The sequence below is a fragment of the Pelophylax lessonae genome, assembly GCF_965119305.1.
Source record: "Pelophylax lessonae genome assembly, chromosome: 9".
Lineage (NCBI taxonomy): Eukaryota > Metazoa > Chordata > Amphibia > Anura > Ranidae > Pelophylax > Pelophylax lessonae.
The window spans coordinates 157,426,939-157,444,968 of record NC_138776.1 but is presented as its reverse complement, the minus strand read 5'-3'; the positions used below and the strand labels follow the sequence as shown (position 1 = coordinate 157,444,968).

The 18,030-nt window shown below is 39.9% G+C and overlaps 1 protein-coding gene across 2 annotated transcripts in view; it reads left to right on the top strand.

The window, feature by feature from the left end:
* LOC309563143 (cGMP-dependent protein kinase 2-like) overlaps window positions 1-18,030 on the top strand; it is a 254,121-nt gene that overhangs the window by 117,491 nt on the left and 118,600 nt on the right. For both annotated transcript variants that reach the window (XM_082267470.1, XM_082267469.1), the window contains exons 9-10: window positions 8,539-8,607; window positions 11,078-11,179. In XM_082267470.1, the coding sequence (XP_082123596.1) occupies window positions 8,539-8,607; window positions 11,078-11,179 (171 nt within the window). The remainder of the gene's footprint in view (window positions 1-8,538; window positions 8,608-11,077; window positions 11,180-18,030) is intronic.

Sequence of the window (18,030 nt, the reverse complement as noted above, 5' to 3'; positions counted from 1 at the left end):
CCCATCAATGCCCACAATCAGTGCCCATAGTGCTGCTAGTCAGTGCCCATCAGTGCCTGCTCATCTAGGCACTGATGAGCACTGACTGGCAGCACTATGGGCACTGAGTGTGGGCACTGATGGTGCTGCCCATCAGTGCCGCTCATCAGTGCCACCCGTCAGTGTCCAGTGCCATCCGCCAGTGCCCATCAGTGCCGCCTATCAGTGCCCATCAGTGCCGCCTCTCAGTGCCCAGCAGTGCCACCTGTCAGTGCCCAGCAGTGCCACCTCTCAGTGCCCAGCAGTGCCGCCTCTCAGTGCCCAGCAGTGCCGCCTATCAGTGCCCAGCAGTGCCGCCTATCAGTGCTCATCAGTGCCGCCTCTCAGTGCTGCCTCTCAGTGCTGCCTCTCAGTGCTCATCAGTGCGGCATATTAGTACCTCCTCATCAGTGCCCATAAGTGCCACCTCATCAGTGCCCATAAGTGCCACCTCATCAGTGCCCATCAGTGCAGCCTATCAGTGCCCATCAGTGCCGCCTCATCAGCGCACATCAGTGAAGGAGAAAAATTTATTTTCAAAATTTACTCGCAGAAAATAAGAAAAACTTTTTTTTTTTTCAAAATTTTTTGTCTTTATTCTTTTTTTTTGTAAAAAATAAAAAACCCAGAGATGATTACATACCACCAAAAGAAAGCTCTATTTGTGTGAAAAAAATGATAAAAATTTCATATGGGTACAGTGTAGCATGACCGCGCAATTGTCAGTTAAAGTGTGACAGCGCTGAAAGCTGAAAATTGGCCTGGATGGGAAGGGTGTTTAAGTGCACAGAAGGCAAGTGGTTAAAGAACATTTGTTTAACTCAATACATGAAAGTGCGGTTAAAAACATAGCTTGGATTACAACATCTTCAGTTTTACTCAAATTAGTTGAGGCAAAAATGAATACACCCCACAGCAAAAACTACTACATCTAGTATTTGTATGATATCCACGATTCGTAAGGACAGCACCAAGTCTTCTAGACATGGAATGAACAAGTTGGCGACATATTGCAACATCTATCTTTTTCCATTTTTCAAGAATGACCTCTTGATGCTGGATGGAGAGTGATGCTCAACTTGTCTCTTGAGAATTCCCCATAGGTGTTGGATTGGGTTCAGATCAGGAGACATACAGTACTTGGCCACTGAATCACGTTCACCCTGTTCTTCTTCAGAAATGCAACAATGGCCTTAGATGTATATTTTGGATCATTGTCATGTTGGAAACTAGCATGAGGACCAAGAGCACAGAGTGATAATAGCATCTTTTCTTTCAATCCCAGTAGTCTTCTACTTTTTCAGCATGGGCTCTTGCAAATTCTAGGCGGCCTTTTTTGTGCATGGGCTTAAGGAGAGGATTCCTTCATGGACGAAACCCATGCATGTCATTCCTCTACCAGTGTATGCCATATTGTGTCACGGGAAACAATCACTCCAGTTTGGCTTTCTACTTCTTTAGCTAACTGCAATGAATTGCATGGCCATTTTCTTCAACCCTTAAAATTAGAAGACACTCGTGTCGGGATGTTAACTTCCGCGGACGGCCTGGACATCTCTGTGAGATGGTTTTAGCTCCATCTTTGTAACATTTTTGTATCACTTTTGCTATAGTATTCTGACTGATAAGTAAAGCTTTGCTGATCTTCTTGTAGTTTTCACCTTTCTTGTGTAAAGAAATAATTTTCTTTCTCAGGAATTGTGATATTTCTCTTCCATGTGGTGCCAATGCTGACAGCATGAAATGGGAAGGGGTTTTCTTTGTTAAGTAACGCTCTTTTGTAAATAACTGTCTGCTCGATACCTGTTTAAAGAATAATTAGACTCACCTGTAGTTGAATTATTGTTAATTAGGATTTTGTTGTCTAAAATTTAGCTTTGCTCCTAAGGCCCCTTTCACACTTGTGCAACGTACCATGCAACTTTGGACATCAGAGTTGCACGACATATCGTTCCCCTTTTTTTTTTAATGATACCCATTAATATATGCTCAACTTAAAGTTGCAGCAACTTCAAAAAAGCTCATGCACTACTTTGGTTCTGACTTTCATGCACCTTGAGGGCCATAGATATCAATGTTAACCCTCAGAAGTTGCATGAAAGTTGTACCTGAATGTTATACAATCCAAATTGTGTGCAACAGTTGTCGATTAAAACTGGTCGAAGCCAAAGTCGTATCCAAGTTCCACCCATTCAAAGTTGCATCAAAGCTGCACCAAACTTGCACTCCAAATTCGGTGCAATTTTGGAGTGGTACAAGTGTGAAAGGGGCCTAAGACTTTCATTGGGGTGTATTCATTTTTGCAACATGGTCTTGAATGAATTTATTAGGAAAAATACATTTGTGTGTGTGCAAATTAATAAATCTTGGCTGCAATCATTCAATGGCCTACATTTGTGGGAGTATTTTGTAGTATAGTGTCTAATAGAAAATGTTGATTCTGAAAGGAAAGTAAAGGTTTTCTCAACAAACCTGTCAGGGTGTACTCATTTATGCTGAGCACTGTATATACTGGGGCCAATTTAGACAGGATCCAATTAACCTACCAGCGTGTCTTTGGAGTGTGGGAGGAAACCCACGCAGGCACAGGGAGAACATGCAAACTCCAGGCAGGTAGTGTCAGTAGTTTTGGTTATGCATATGTTTTTTTTATGGTCAGGATTAAAAAATGAAAAAGAAAAAACTTTTTAGGCTAGAACATAAGAAACATTACAATATCAGTATTTTATATTTACATATCCAGTAGGTGGCACGCTAAGCTTTATTACACATGTTTTATATTCACTCTATGCTCTGTTTAATAAAAAGCTCATTAGCTGAAGCTAAAGCTAATAAACTACAATGAATGAGCCAGTGCAGTGATCCTTCTACCTCTCTCCCCCTCCCTTCACTCTGCTTTATGCAAGTATTCAACCAGAACCCGAGTTTCTGAAAGGAAAATACTTCTGCTGATATTGCACTGTCATGGGTGCTCCCTTAATTGTATTACAAAGACTGTATGCATGTGTGTATATGCATATACAGCATATGAAAAATGTATAATTTTGAAAAAGACAAATCCCCAAAACATTTCTTTTAAATCTATTTGGGGATGCTAAGGGGGATGCTAGCAACTGTTACCTGATTGCTGAAGATTTTCTGCATTCGGTTAGCATATAAGACAACACATTTACATCCCACACACTTACTGTCATTTATAAATACCAGAACACTGTGGTTATGCACTGTATTTCTTAATGCACCACTACTTCTAGTTATCTGTACTGTGTATAATTATGTACACACCCACTTCCTTCTCTTCTTGACAACCATAGTGCACAAAGTACATTCACACATAATCTGTGAATCGTTTTCTTTAGGAATTGCATTTTACCATAAAAAGATAAAAAGTACAAGTAAAGTAGGGAAGGATCAGAAGTGGAAGAGGTAAATGATAATTTTTCTATGTTTAGGCCCCTTTCACGGGCGCTGTCAGTTCTTCAGGTGCACTTGACTGGACCCTGCATTGTCTTCTATGGAGGGGCACATGTCCGCTGCCACCCACCACTATTCAGATCCGATTCTGTCCGCCAAAAACAGACAGATGGTGGTTCTATTTTCCTTTCGGATGGCGTTGGATGGAAATGGACAAATGATCCATTTCCATCTGATTGCCCCATAGAGGAGAGTGGGACTGTCTCCGTGTCCGCTCTGCATAGCGGAGTGGACAAGGACCTGTCAACCACCTGCTCAGCGGGCATCAGCTGAGAGATCCCGGCAGAGCAAGCGGATTCTGTATAGCGGAGGCGCCCATGTGAATGGGGCCTAAATACTGTATAAGGGTGACAGAAAGGCATTGGGTAGAATTTGTTTTTTATTTTTATGATGGGAATGTGATAACCAAAAAGTTTTTTTAGTGTTGGATTGTGTGGAGTAGTTAGAACCTCTGTCAGGTTTTAATGCTGCTGTGGGTATATTTAATCTACCTGTTTCTCCTGGTGGCTACTGTAACCGAGATAAAAATGATAGGAAATCCATAATTTACAGCTGTCACCAGAATAAGGGGTAGGTAAGTCTTCCTAATGAGACACTTTCGCTAGTTACAACTGTCTACTGGAACACGTGTTGGGATTTCTTCACTTCTTGTTGCATTTCTGAAATAAGAATTACTAGTAAATCTCCCTTTCTCTGAGACAGAGAAAGCACAAAGTCAACCCTTACCTTCTCTATCAAATGAAAAGTTTTAGCTATATATACACTTTAAGAACATTTTTAACTAAATGAATTATATGATCACGGTTCATTCACAAAGTAAATGATTCTTTTCCATAACTAGACATTTACAGTACTTACCATATGGCTGCCCAACACTTGGTCTCTTGCTTTGTTTGGTTGTTGGCAGCAGGATTTTTTTCCCATACCCTATTGATTAATTATCAGCAAGTATTAAAACACTGATAAAAATACCAATCATTTTTGATATAATACTTGAAAAATATGGGTTATGTTTATGGAATAAAAAAAAAAAACACTGAAAGTACTTGTAAAAATTACAATCTGGAGCTTGGTCTTGATCTCATTTATTGAAGTGGCATGAGCACTAAAGCACAGTCTTTGTCAGATAGTCTACCTAAATGAAGTCTCCTGCCCAAAACCTGACGGATTGGCTCCTTTATGGACAACTAATAAATCAATACCTTGTCCCCCAAGAAGACAGGGAAGTTGATTAAGTTGGAAATAGGGCAAGGCCACAGCTTTCATGAACTTTCCAAATGTACCAAACAACAAAGCCAGTAACAGTTATACTGTGAGCACCCATAAAACAAAAACTCACATAGTCTAAGAAGCCTGTCCTTTCCATCAATGCCAGACAGGCATTAGACTGACCCCAGAATTGAACCTGAGGGCATAGCCCAAAAGAGCAACATCAATTGCTGGCAAGGAAACAAAAAACAACCAAAAAGCGGTGACAAACATCACATAGGGTGGGAGGGTGGTCAACACTTGTGACAGATGAATCTGGGACATGCTCCAGCAGTGCCTTTTTTCTAAAGTTTAGGCTCCACCTAGTCACCTCAGGTCTTGTCGCCAATCCTAATGAAGCCACTTAACCTCCCAGTGTTAGAATCATGCCCACAGTGATGCAATGCTTCTAGCAGTCAAGGCTTCCTTTCCTTGAAGGGGGTTCAAATGGCTTTCACTGTCACTGTACAAGGTGTGTCTAAAGAAATTGGTGAATGGTATTAGAAAACAAACAAAACAGAAGATACAAACAAATTACCTTTATTGGACTTCAAAATAATCTCCATCCTTCACAATACACTTTTGGCAATGTTCATAAAGCTTTTGGAAACTGTCAGAAAAGGCATCTTTAGGAATCGATCGCAGAGCTGCTGCCACACATTTTTGGATTGCCACCACCTCTGAAAAACGTGTGCCTTTCATGACGATCTTCAGGCAGGAAAACAGAAAGAAGATCAGTGAACACCTTTCCATCGATTGCCACTTGGATTCCAGATCAAAATGGTAGCACCAGGTCTCATCCACTGTGACGATGGTTCGCAAAAAGAATGGATCTTGGTCACACATGGTAAAGAAATCTCCAGAGGTTTCCATCTGTTTTGTTTTCTGTTCAGCCGGTCAGCTTATGCAGCACAAACTGGGAAAAGATCTTCCGCTAACCCATATCTTTGTGGATGAGGTTGCGTACCATGTCCTTGCTAACGCTCAATTCCTCTGCCATCAATTATAGAGTCAGTTGTCGATCTCGTGCCAGCATTTGTTGCACTCATCTCATTCGATTATGTCTAGGGTTCTGCTTGTTGACAGCTGACCCGAACAAGGCACAACCTAAGTTGTTTCCTTCCTATCGCAAAAGCATTTAAACCATAAACACATTTAAATGTCATAAACACATTTTCTGCTCATGGCTTCCATCCTGTGCACTTGCACCAACATTTTTCCTTCTCTGTTTTCCCAATTTGTAGCAGAACTTGATGTTCACTCGTTGATCCACTGCACTGTGACCCTACTTCTCACACTGACTATGTTCGACTGCCCACTGCGGGTTTACCCTGATAGTCACATGTACTCCAAGCTAGGTAGTGCTTCTTGACCCGTCTTTGGATAGCATTCACCAAACCAGACCATTTACCAAACATTTTAGATACACCTCGTACTTCTACCACTTAAATAGAAGGGATAGTCCCAAGAAGACTGATCTGTGTATTGTCCTTTCTATATGAAGTTTATTATATGTAAATTATTAATTATGTAAATTGTGATTTATATATGTATATCTTGGTAGTGATTCCACTTATGTGTGAGCCCATTAAAAAGCACAGTTTTTAGTGCCATGGAGCTGGTTCATACTGTATGTGGTGACCTGTATTTTTCTGCACTGAATATATGCAGGTTACTGCTAGGGAATAAAGAAAATAATAGTTTTTGATGTCCCCGCTCACAGCGCAATGATAGTGTGATGTGCGGTACAGTGCAGTGCATCATTTTTGCATTCTTCCATACCACATGCTACTGTAGAGCAGCACAAGGCACCATGCTGTTTTCCAGTGACATGAATGAAGTGTCACGGTGGGGTTGATTTACTGAAAACTCAGAGTGAAAAATCTGGTGCAGTTCTGCATAGAAACCAATCAGCTTCTGGGTTTTATTGTCAAAGATTAATTAAACAAGCTGAAGTTACATGCTGATTGGCTACCATGCACAGCTGCACCAAGTTTTGCACTCTCCATTTTTAGTAAACCAACCCCTATGTAATAGTTTGAATAAAGGTAACAAAAAGAAAACAAGCTGTGTGATGTGCTGAAATGTGCATTGCAATGTTTCCTGACTGAGCTAGCTAGTGTGAACGTATATGAAAATAAATTGTACTGCACTCCACTTACAATATTCTATATTCTATGAAATATGTTTTAAAAATCTAAAATTAAAATTACAATAATCCCACTCATGCACAGTAAAACAAAAATGTCCATGTTAAGGTATTAAAACGTCAATTAAAATCCATTAAACACATCTTCTTTGTGATGATCATCAAAATATACATGGATAGAGATAAAGGAGAGATAATGTTGAGATTATGTTCACTCCACCACCAACAACATCATCTCACTTTTATCTCCATCCATGTATAGTTTGATGATCATCACAATGTGTTTAAAGCGGAGTTCCAGCCGTTTCTGTGTTTATTAAAAGTTAGCAGCTACAAAAGGTGTAGCTGCTGACTTTTAATAAACACACACTTACCTGTCCCGCAATGCAGCTGCCCAAAGCATTGCTCCTCTCCCTTGGCTCTCCCCGGAGCATCACTACTGTGGGCACCCAGCCATGACAGCTTGCGGCTTCACAGCCGGGTGCGAGTCTCGCTGCATGTCCCGAATGCCTGGGCTATCTTCTGGGACCTCTGACATGTCCCAAAAGATTGCAGGGAGGGGGGAGGAGAACTTCTGCTCGAGCCGCCTAGGCGACCCCAGCAGAAGGGGGAGCAGATACCTGCCAAACTAGGTACCCGTCCCCCCCCCCCCCAAAAAAAAATGACATGCCAAATGTGGCATGTCAGGGGGCCAGGAATACTTGAAATGGACCTTTTGGGTGGAACATGAGTGGGATTATTGTAATTTTATTTTTTGATTTTTAGAACATTTAATTGGCTATAGAATATTGGTATTGGAGCACGGTACAATTTTTTTTTGTACTTGGGCAAAGTTGGTTAACGCTTTGAGTACTGCAGCTGGTTTGCTCATAATAGGTGTGATGAGTGCAAGAGTTTTCTTATCAATTTATCACTGACAGTGCGAACATAGCGTTAGTGAGAATGTGCCCTTGAGAGTACGTGGATATGGATATAAATAATACAGAAGAACAAATGCTATAGTATGAAATGAGGCACATGTGCGTTTGTGAACCAATGTCTACTTTTCATTGCAGTATATTTTAATTATATATATTTTTTGTAATAAATTTGAGACCTCCCTCCAGTGAAAACAATGGTAACTAAACATAAAAAACAAATGCTGGAGTCCACTTCCCTGGATGTAAAGAACGGATTAAGACATGAAAAGTAGAAGATTGTTTATGCATTATTAATAACAGAAAGCAGAAAACATAGTGGCTTCTCAGCATGTGCCAAATCATTTTTCTAAACTAGTTATGGAAACCTGTGGCTGACGAGAATCTGCAAGTCTCGGCATGCATTACCAGACAGGTTGTCAGAGCATGCTGAGACCTGTAGTTAACAGCTGGAGAGTCTCTGTAGTCTGTAAATGTTTCCTATGTACAACCTTTGTAGTGTTGAACTGTTCAATTGCATATGCATTGTATAAGAGTTAATAACTCAAGGATGTGAAATCGAAGGCATGCAAATTGTTATGCAATTAGAGTTTTATTAACAGCATTTGTGTTCTGCTTGCAAATGAAATTCTCCCCACTCTCATTTGATCAATAATAGGATGATTGAAGGACATGAAACATAGCTAATGAAATGTCCATTGCCTGATTTCTTTCTCTTCTCTTCTCTTCAAGTGAAGATGTGCGCTCTGCCAACATCATAGCCGATGAGGATGACACACAGTGCCTTGTCGTTGACAGAGAGTGAGTATTTTACCATTTGTTAATGCCAAAAGTAATCTGACATATGTCATTATAACACCGAACAAACTGAGCTTAAAATACCCGGACAAAGCATAGTGTTGCATGTCAAATGGCTGTTGGGAGGTATACAGTATTTTCCTATTCTGTGCAATGGATTACCAAATAAAAATTCCAAAAAAGCTGTGAATGCTTCTGTACAGTGTTCATTTTGTCGACTAAAATATTTTTGTTGACTAAATTAACACTGTTTTAGTCGACTAAAATACGATTAAAACTAAAACAATTCAAATGACTAAAATACGACTATAGCTAAAATGGCATTTTAGTCCTAAGACTAAATATGACTAAAGCTAGAATGACATTTTAGTCAAAAGACTATGACTAAATCTAAATTGAAAATTGACATCAAAATGAACACCTCTCTGCTGGCCATTTCTAAATCGGCAACACAATTCCATCCAGAGCCTGTAATAATAGCACATTAAAGTTGAAAAATGTATTTCACTACCACATAAGCATAAGTAGGGGGCATCTACTAAGTTGCTAAAAGAGAAAAAATTAAGAAAAAGGCTTTTTTTAAAATATTGTTTCTTAATATTTAATGTTGGTTGTATATTCAGGTAATATGTGTGTTGACAAAACAGCCAAAAGAGTTTACAGTTTTTTGGGTTTTTTATATTTTAAAGTTGCGCTGTTTATCAAAAAGCAATATTTTTGTTTGTTTATGAAACTTGGTTTTATTTATAAAGACGTTGTATATCACAATGGCACAATTTGTGTCTGTAGTGCATGTTAAAACATTAATATCATAAATTAGAACATATTATTAGATTTTTACTTCAGGAGTATATAATTTGTTTGGAAATTCTAAAGAAATTGTTAAATAATCAATTACAATTAACCTAAACCTATTCAATTTGTAGTTGACTAAAATGTACTGGAGATTTTAGTCAACTAAAATATTACTAAAACTAAAACAATTCAGTTGACTAAAATACGACTAAAACTATAATGGCATTTTAGTCAAAAGACTATAACTAAAACTAAATCGTTATTTGATGCCAAATGTAACACTGCTTCTGTACCTCCTCTGAATTGAAGAAATGCAGGCTGCATACAATGTGCTTTTCATTTAAAGCTTAACTCCAGATAAACAAAGATGAAGTAGATGAAGAGCAACTGTTTTACTTACCAAAGGATTGGTATTCCCATGTATCTGTGCCTGAGAATTATATATAGCCTGTCAGACAGCATAGCCAGCCTGGTGACTTTCCTTTCCTAAAGCTAAGTGTGTGGCTATCCCCACTTAACAGAAGTTGAGTGGGGAGAAGATTGTTTGAATGACTTCTGTCAATGGGACAGTTGGAAAATATTTCTTGATCAGCAACTGCCAATCAGCTGCAGCCACTGATCAGAGTACTTTGACAGCAGTGGGTGACACTGCCAGTATACAGTGTCCCGTGAAGGGAAGGGGAGGGGGGGGGGGTGATTTCTCTATCCACCTCATTTGTGTAGATGGTTGACAACTTGGCCATCCATGGGAATTTTTTTTTTAAGTCATCTCCCAGCCCCAGGCTGTAAATAGACAGTAAAGGAGCAGCAGCAGTTCAAACTTCTGCTCTTACTGCTCCCTCTTCCTATTAGCAAGTTCGTAGTCAACATAGGTTATTGCAGTATACCTGATTAGCTGCTAGTAATGCCCCTCCCTCTCATGCTCTGTTCAGTGTTAACAGGGGTCATTTCATTATATTAGATTGGTTATATAACCGCATTAAGTGCATCAATCGCCCCAAGTAAAGAGGAGGGAGACCAGTGAATGCTGCTTATCTCCCCTACCTAGAAAGAACTTGGAAGGCAAGTAAAATATCAGGGGTCTAATGGACCCCTGATGTCTCATTAAAAGTAAGCTGTCATAATGAAATTGTATTATATAGGAAACTTCTGGTCCCCTATATGATAAAAATAAAGCTTAGGGGAAAAAAAGTGTAAAAAATAAAGTAACACACAAGCACCTTACAACCCCCCCTTAAAAATTTCTAACTGCATGGGGGTTGGTCTTTTGAAATGATAACAGAGACCTGTGATCCTACATAGAAGGATCACAGGCGCTCTGTGATTATTCCAGAGAGAAGAACGGTCAGCTGTGTTTACAGCCGGTGCCCGGTGACAATCGGAGCTGCCGGCCCCCTGCATCGGAGTCCCCGCTGCCTAGTGGGGGTGGGAGCCCCCTAGCTGCAGGCGCGCGACCAACGTACAGCTTACTGCCTGCCGCAGTAAATCTGTGGCGGGTGGTCCTTAAGTGGTTAAACTGGAGTTTGCACTGACATGTCTCGCTAAAAACACTACCATGTAGAGTCTAATCACTCCATATCACACTCTGCATAGGTAGTATTTTATTATATGCCCAGGCTTGTGATAGGTTTGTTTAAATGTATTCATTTTTACCTACTCTTATTTTTTTCATGACCAGCACATTTAATCAGATGGTCGGAACTTACCAGGAGCTACAAACATACTTGCGGGAGTATGTGTTTCAGTTGGCACTTAATGACCACGACCGAAGAAATGCCAGGTACTGTATAATATGACAATTATAATGAGAAATAACAAATAGCCATTGCTTGAGGAAACCTTTCTCTTTAATTAATTGAAACTTATGTTTTTATTACTGCATTGCAGTCAGGCTGCATAAACAATGATAGGTGTGGGTGTCTTTCTGATATTTTTAATGAACTAGTGTTTTGCAGCTAGGGTTAAAATGCCCTGTGCTGGCAGCATACTGAAGATTCAGAACACTGCTAATCACAGGATGGAGCAGTCTCGGTCTCCAGTGTTTCAACAACCCTTTGCTCATTACGTCAATCAACAGCACTCATGCTTTATGAGCAGCAGTCCAAACCTCCAGCATGTTACCTGCAGAGGACATTTTAACCCTACCTGGCTAAAAAATGTGCCCACTTCTATTAATGTTTATGTAGCCTGACCTCACTACAGTTACAAAATGGAAATTCAATTGGCTTTAACCACTTCTGGACCAGAAGGTATTACCCCTTTAATGACCAGGTCATTTTTTGTGATACGGCACTGCATTAATTTAACTGACAATTGCGCGATCGTGCAACGCTGTACCCAAATAATATTGATGTCCTTTTCTTCCCCACAAAAAAGAGCTTTCTTTTGGGGGTATTTGATCACCTCTGCAGTTTTTATTTTTTGCGCTATGAACAAAAAAGTGACAATTCTGAAAAAAATATATATATTTTTTACTTTTTGCTATAAAACATTCCCAATAAAAAAAAAAATAAAAAAATCTAATTTCTAGGCCAATATGTATTCTGCTACATATGTTTGGTAAAAAAAAAATCCCAATAAGCGTATATAGATTGTTTTGTGCAAAAGTTATCACATCTACAAACAAGGGGAAAAATGTATGTGATTTTTATTTATTTATTTTTTTACTAGTAATGGCAGTGATTAGTGGGACTGCGACATTGCGACGGACAAATCGGACACCTAACTGACATTTTTGACACTTTTGGGGGGACAAGCGACATTACTACAGTAATCAGTGCTATAAATATGCACTGTTACTGTAATAATGACACTGGCAGGGAAGGGGTTAACACCAGGGGTGATCAAAGAGTTAAATGTGTCCCTAGGGGGTGCTATCTAACTGTGTGGGGGATGGACTTGCTGGATGAACACAGAGACCTGTGTTCCTAAATAAGAGTAACACAGGATCCCTGTGTTCATTACTGACAGAACAGCGGTCTGCTGTGTTTACATCGGCAGACCGCCATTCTGTTTCCGTGGGGAGCGATCGTGGCTGCCTGATGGACATCGCGGCTGCCGAACCCGCTGATTGGCTCCCCCTGCAGCCAATCAGCGTGCGCGTTCCCCCACTAGCGGTCCTTCGAAATGACGTACAGGTACGTTGTTTTAGGGGACAGAGCCGACCTGCCACAGTATAAGTACGGCGGGTGGTCGGCAAGTGGTTAAAGCCCACACCACAAATTGGGTATGATTTAGTTCTATATTTGAATGTATTGTGATGTATTAGTTTATTTGATATGTGACATTTGTCTGATTAATTTTACTGGGAAGCTCTTAGTTGTTCAATTTGTATTACTAATCTCATATGTGAACTCTAGTACAAAGAATGAAGGATAATTCCTTTTCTGTTTTCTACAAATCATTTTCATGCATACTTGGGAGTTCTCACAAGAGAACATGAACGATTCATGTTAAAGCAGAAATAAAGTGTATTTTTTAATGCAAACAAATAGTATGTTCAATAATATAGCATCTTTTACCTTTTCCCTTTTCCTTTATACATATTCAAAAATCCATTTTCCTTCTTAAACAATGTGTTCCGTCCCCTTCCCACCTCACCATTGGTGGGTGGTGAGGAAAGCTTTGCTGCCATCGGAGGGAAGTGATGTAATCCTTACCTCACAGGAACTACACAGGAAGTAGGCATGTGATAGTCAGGGTTGCCCCGCTCCATGACTTTTTTTTACTGACAAACATGAAAAAGTTACGGGCAGAGCTCATTTTTTTACGGACAACCTGAAATGTGAGGAAAGCTCTAATAGAAATTAAAACAATCAACATTTCAAGCATAAACATTAACAACACCCATAACCAGTAATCCACCAGGCTTTACAAGTAGAGTCAAAACAGTGTTAAAAAAATGTGAACGTAATTAGGAATACAAAAGACCTGGGGCAACAAAAGACACATGGGAGAAAAAAGTTCTGGCCTGATGCGCTTAATGGTGGGAGTGGCTCTAAGTATGATGATTAAACAAACCCCAAACCCATTCACTATATACACTGAACGTTCCTTCTATCCACAAAATGCTATTAATTACTGGACTAGAAGTGAAAGGAGGCACAAATTTCCAGCACAGCCTCCTGTTCTTACAACAGCCCAGGAGGCAAGGACCTTTCTTGACAGCAACCTCAAATATTTATATCCTTCCCCGAAATGCACCACTGGCAATAAACCTCCCAGTGGTGCGCCTGAGGACATACATTTTTTCTAACTCAGTAATATTGTTTCTTATTACATTATCTGCTTAGGAACAACAGGCATAAGGTGAAAAATATAAAAAGGAAAAAAGTGCAGCACTAAAATAGATAAAAAAACTGGGACTTCAACAAGTGTGGAAATCCTGAATAATGTCAGTCTGGATGCACATGACATACCCCATTTGTGAAGATGAAATTAAATTAAAATTATAATACTTGCTACTTTGTGTGTCAAAAAACTGTACATGAAAGTAAAAAATGTTGTATATCATGTTAAAATGGGTATGAGCCTGAAAGTAGGTTAGTATAATGTGCTGACCAATAAAGGTGAGTGCACCTGAGCAAAATTGGGAAAAACAAAGGAAAACATTTACAAAAAAATATGGAAAGGAAAGAATGTCCACGGTCCCTCGTGATAAAGCTCTGCAGGGAGAGTGTTATATAAACTTCAGCACTCTTTACATTTCATCCTTAAGGATCACCCGATTGCGTATAAACCACCACCAATAGTAGAGGGGGGCTTACCAGATGCAATGGGCTCTAGTAGGCATACGCCTAATGAGCCAATGAAGCATAAACAGCTTGCGGTGACCGCCTCAACTCCTCCAGTTAAATGTAGACAGTCGATGGTAACCACCTTTACTTCCTCCAATGTGGGTATATGCGGATGGGGTCAAGATAGGTAAACGTTCAGTGAAGCCAACAACAGGATCCCCTCTGGACCGTCGCCACAGTAACTAAAAGAAAAAAGGATCTCCACATAGTGTAAAAACTTCCTATATAAAATATTTAATAAAATTGGATACACTTACAAAATAGAAGACAACAAGCACTTGTATCAAAGAACCTCAAAAGATCATGGGTATCACAGTGGCATCAAAGTTACGACCCGACATGTTTCGACTCATTAGACATCATTGCCTCATAAAGTATTGCAATGATCTCCATTTTATTCTCTAGGGTATCTGCTAAAAAAAAAATGATATAATGTTTGGGGGTTCTAAGTAATTTTCTAGCAAAAAATACTGATTTATCTTGTAAACAACAGGTATCAGAAATGGGCCTGGTCCTTAAGTGGTTAAAGAGATAAAAATAGTAGATCTCTGCAATACAAGTTCTATGTTCAGCTGTGCACTGATGGACACATTTATAAATTACACATTTGTTTACTATGTTGTATTATATAAACTACAGATGAGGTTTGAAGAGTTCAGCTTTTACAGCAAACTGTAACAAACTGGCTTTTCAATCGTCGCCAACTGATTTTCATTCCCATTGCAGCCCATAAATGCTCCATGTTATTAAACGTGTCTATGAACAGCATTAAAAATTCATTGCTCAACACCCTGTGTCCAGTAACATGGCAACAAACTCCATCTCCTTTCCTCTTTAATGCATTAATAAGTGCTCTTTTCAGGCCAAGCAGATTGTATTAAATTGCCTCACAAGTGAATTGTTTATTAACAGACATCGGGCTTCTCATTAAATCTCATCAGAGATATCATTGAAGTGCAAGCTCATTCAGGAAGAGAACTTTGCATCATAAAAAGAAAACATTAACTGAATAAAACTAAATACTGAGCAGTCTTAAAAACAGACTTTGGCTTAGATCTCTTTAAAGCGGGAGACATTAAATCCTGTTAAAGATATTTTAATATGATGCTGACCTTTAATCTGAGCAAAGTATGGCACAATTAGGAAGAAACAAGCTTTTTTCATGGTGTGAATCGCAAGTTTACCAACTTTTTATTACATATTACACTCATTTTGTACCTTGTAAACATAATTTCATGTTTTATCTTAACTGAACAAAAAGGCTATTCATGATAAAAGAAAAAATGTTTCAGGTCAATAAAACCTATCCTGAAAAAAATATGGAGGATGCCATTTCTATCTTCTCCTGAAAATGTGAAGTGCAAGGTTTGCATATTGACTCTCTTACCTTAGTGTTTTGAGCCACAAGTTTGCAGAATGACTTCTGACTTAGCGGAACTAAACCCTTTATATCCTTTAGAGCCAAGGAAGCTGCCAACTTAGCCTCCGTTTGATTATCAGTTGCCATGGTGCAGCACGTGTTCAGCTATGACACCAGCCTTTTGATGGCTTGACAATTTGGTTGAGATCTAACAAAAAGCATACTAGTTACAGTAAAACTATAAGCAAAACTTTTTTTTTTTCATTTTGGATAGAGTAAGGGAAGGTCATAACCCTGTCAGTTTATGTTTTGCCATCTCTGTCCCATGGAGAATTCCCTTCACTTCCTGTCCCATAGCCAAAACAGGTAGTGAGAGAAGATCCTTAGGATACCCCCAGGTCACTAAAACTAGTGTCCCCATTGGAAGATTTCCCCTCTATTACTTTTCTGGCAAAACTCAAAATGTCGGATTTTATTTTACTTTTACTTTCAATGATATTGGTAAACAGGACAGATAGAGAGGATAAATCTACCTAACAGGGGCACAGAAAGCAATTCAAATGAACAGGTCTTCTAGTACATCTCCACTCAATCCAAATAGAATAAAAGTTTTCCCCTTTAGTTGTTCTTTATTGTAAACAGATATCATTCAAGACATGCCTTGAATGTACCTGTTTAGGGAAGCCTTTTAATCAGCGGGTTTAGTTCTGCTTTAACCTTGCATACTTGCTCCACGCCAGTATCTCAGAAAGTATTCCAGCTAGGGGTTAGCATAAGAGCTAGGCAACTAACATTTCCAAAATGAATTCAGCAATGGCAGCACTGATTTTTCACTCAGTTAACCACTTAAGCCCCGGAAGATTTTACCCCCTTCCTGACCAGGGCCTATTTTGCGATTCGGCACTGCGTGACTTTAACGGACAATTGCGACGCTGTACCTAAACGAATTTGACGTCCTATTTTTCCCACAAACAGAGCTTTCTTTTGGTGGTATCACCTGTGCGATTTTTACTTTTTGCGCTATAAACAAAAAAACAGCGTCAATTTTGCAAAAATAACAATATTTTTCACTTTTTTTTATATGAAATCCCCCCCCCCCCCCAAAAAAAAAAGTTTTTGGGCCAATTTTTTTATTTTACCATATGTTTAGTAAAAAAAATCACAAAAAGCATATTTTGATTGGTTTGCACAAAAGTTTTTGCCTTTACTAACAAAGGGAAAGATTTTTGTCATTTTTGTTGTTTTTTTTTTAACGCGTAATGGCGGCGATCTGCGATTTTTTTTTTTGCAGGACTGCGACATTGCAGCGGACAGATCAGACACTTAACTGACATTTTTGACACTTTTGGGGTTACCAGTGACATTTCTACAGTAATCAGTGCTATACATATGCACTGTTACTGTAAAATTACACTGGCAGTGAAGGGGTTAACTTTTTTTTGAGAGGGAGGGGTTATGTGTGTCCCTAGGGGCGTGATTCTAACTGTGATTGGCTGTGGCTTGAGGTGTATGAACAGTGATCAACGGTCCTACATAGTAGAACCGCATGATCACCATTCCTACACAGGGGAGAATGACAGGCGGCTTGTTTACATCAGCCGCCTGCCTTTCTCCCTCTGCACCGACGATCGCAGAGTGACCGGCGGACATCGGGTCTGCCGGTCACGCGCGCGGGGGGGTCCGTGACCACGCGGGAGCGCGCCTCCGGCGGCAGCGCGCTCGCTCCCTAGACCCTCACAGGCTAGCGACGTAGCCCTACGTCGCTCTGCCTGTGAGGGGCTGACCGCCGACGTAAATAGTCGTGCGGCGGTCGGCAAGTGGTTAATTTTAATTGCCAAGGTAGTTTTATGTTGCTCATTTCTTGCTCTATGTATTGTACATCTGAGACTGTTCATACACTTAACACATTTTGCCGCAATTGATGGCAAAGTCAGTGGGCATTAGCTAGCTGTACAGTGCATCCGGAAAGTATTCACAGCGCTTTACATTTGTTATTTTACAGCCTTATTTCAAAATTAATTAAATTCAGTTTTTCTCCAGACATGACACTTGCCATTCAGGCCAAAGACTTCAGTCTTTGTTTCAGACCAGAGCATTTTGTCTCTCATGGTCCGAGATTCCTTCAGGTGCCTTTTGCTAAACTCCAGACGAGTTGTCATGTGCGTTTTACTGAGAAGTGGCTTCCGTGTGGCCACTCTTCCATACAGGCCTGATTGGTGGAATGCTGCAGATGGGTGTTTTTGTGGAAAGTTCTCCTCTCTTCACAGAGAAACTCTGGATAGTGACTATTGGGTTATTGGTCACCTCCCCAACTAAGACCCTTCTTCCCCGATCGCTCAGTTTGGCTGGGTGGCCCGCTCTAGCAAGAGTCCTGGTGGTTCCAAACTTCTTCCATTTATGATTGATGGAGGCCACTGTGCTCATTGGGACCTTCAATGCTGCAGAAATTTTTCTGTACCCTTCCCCAGATCTGCG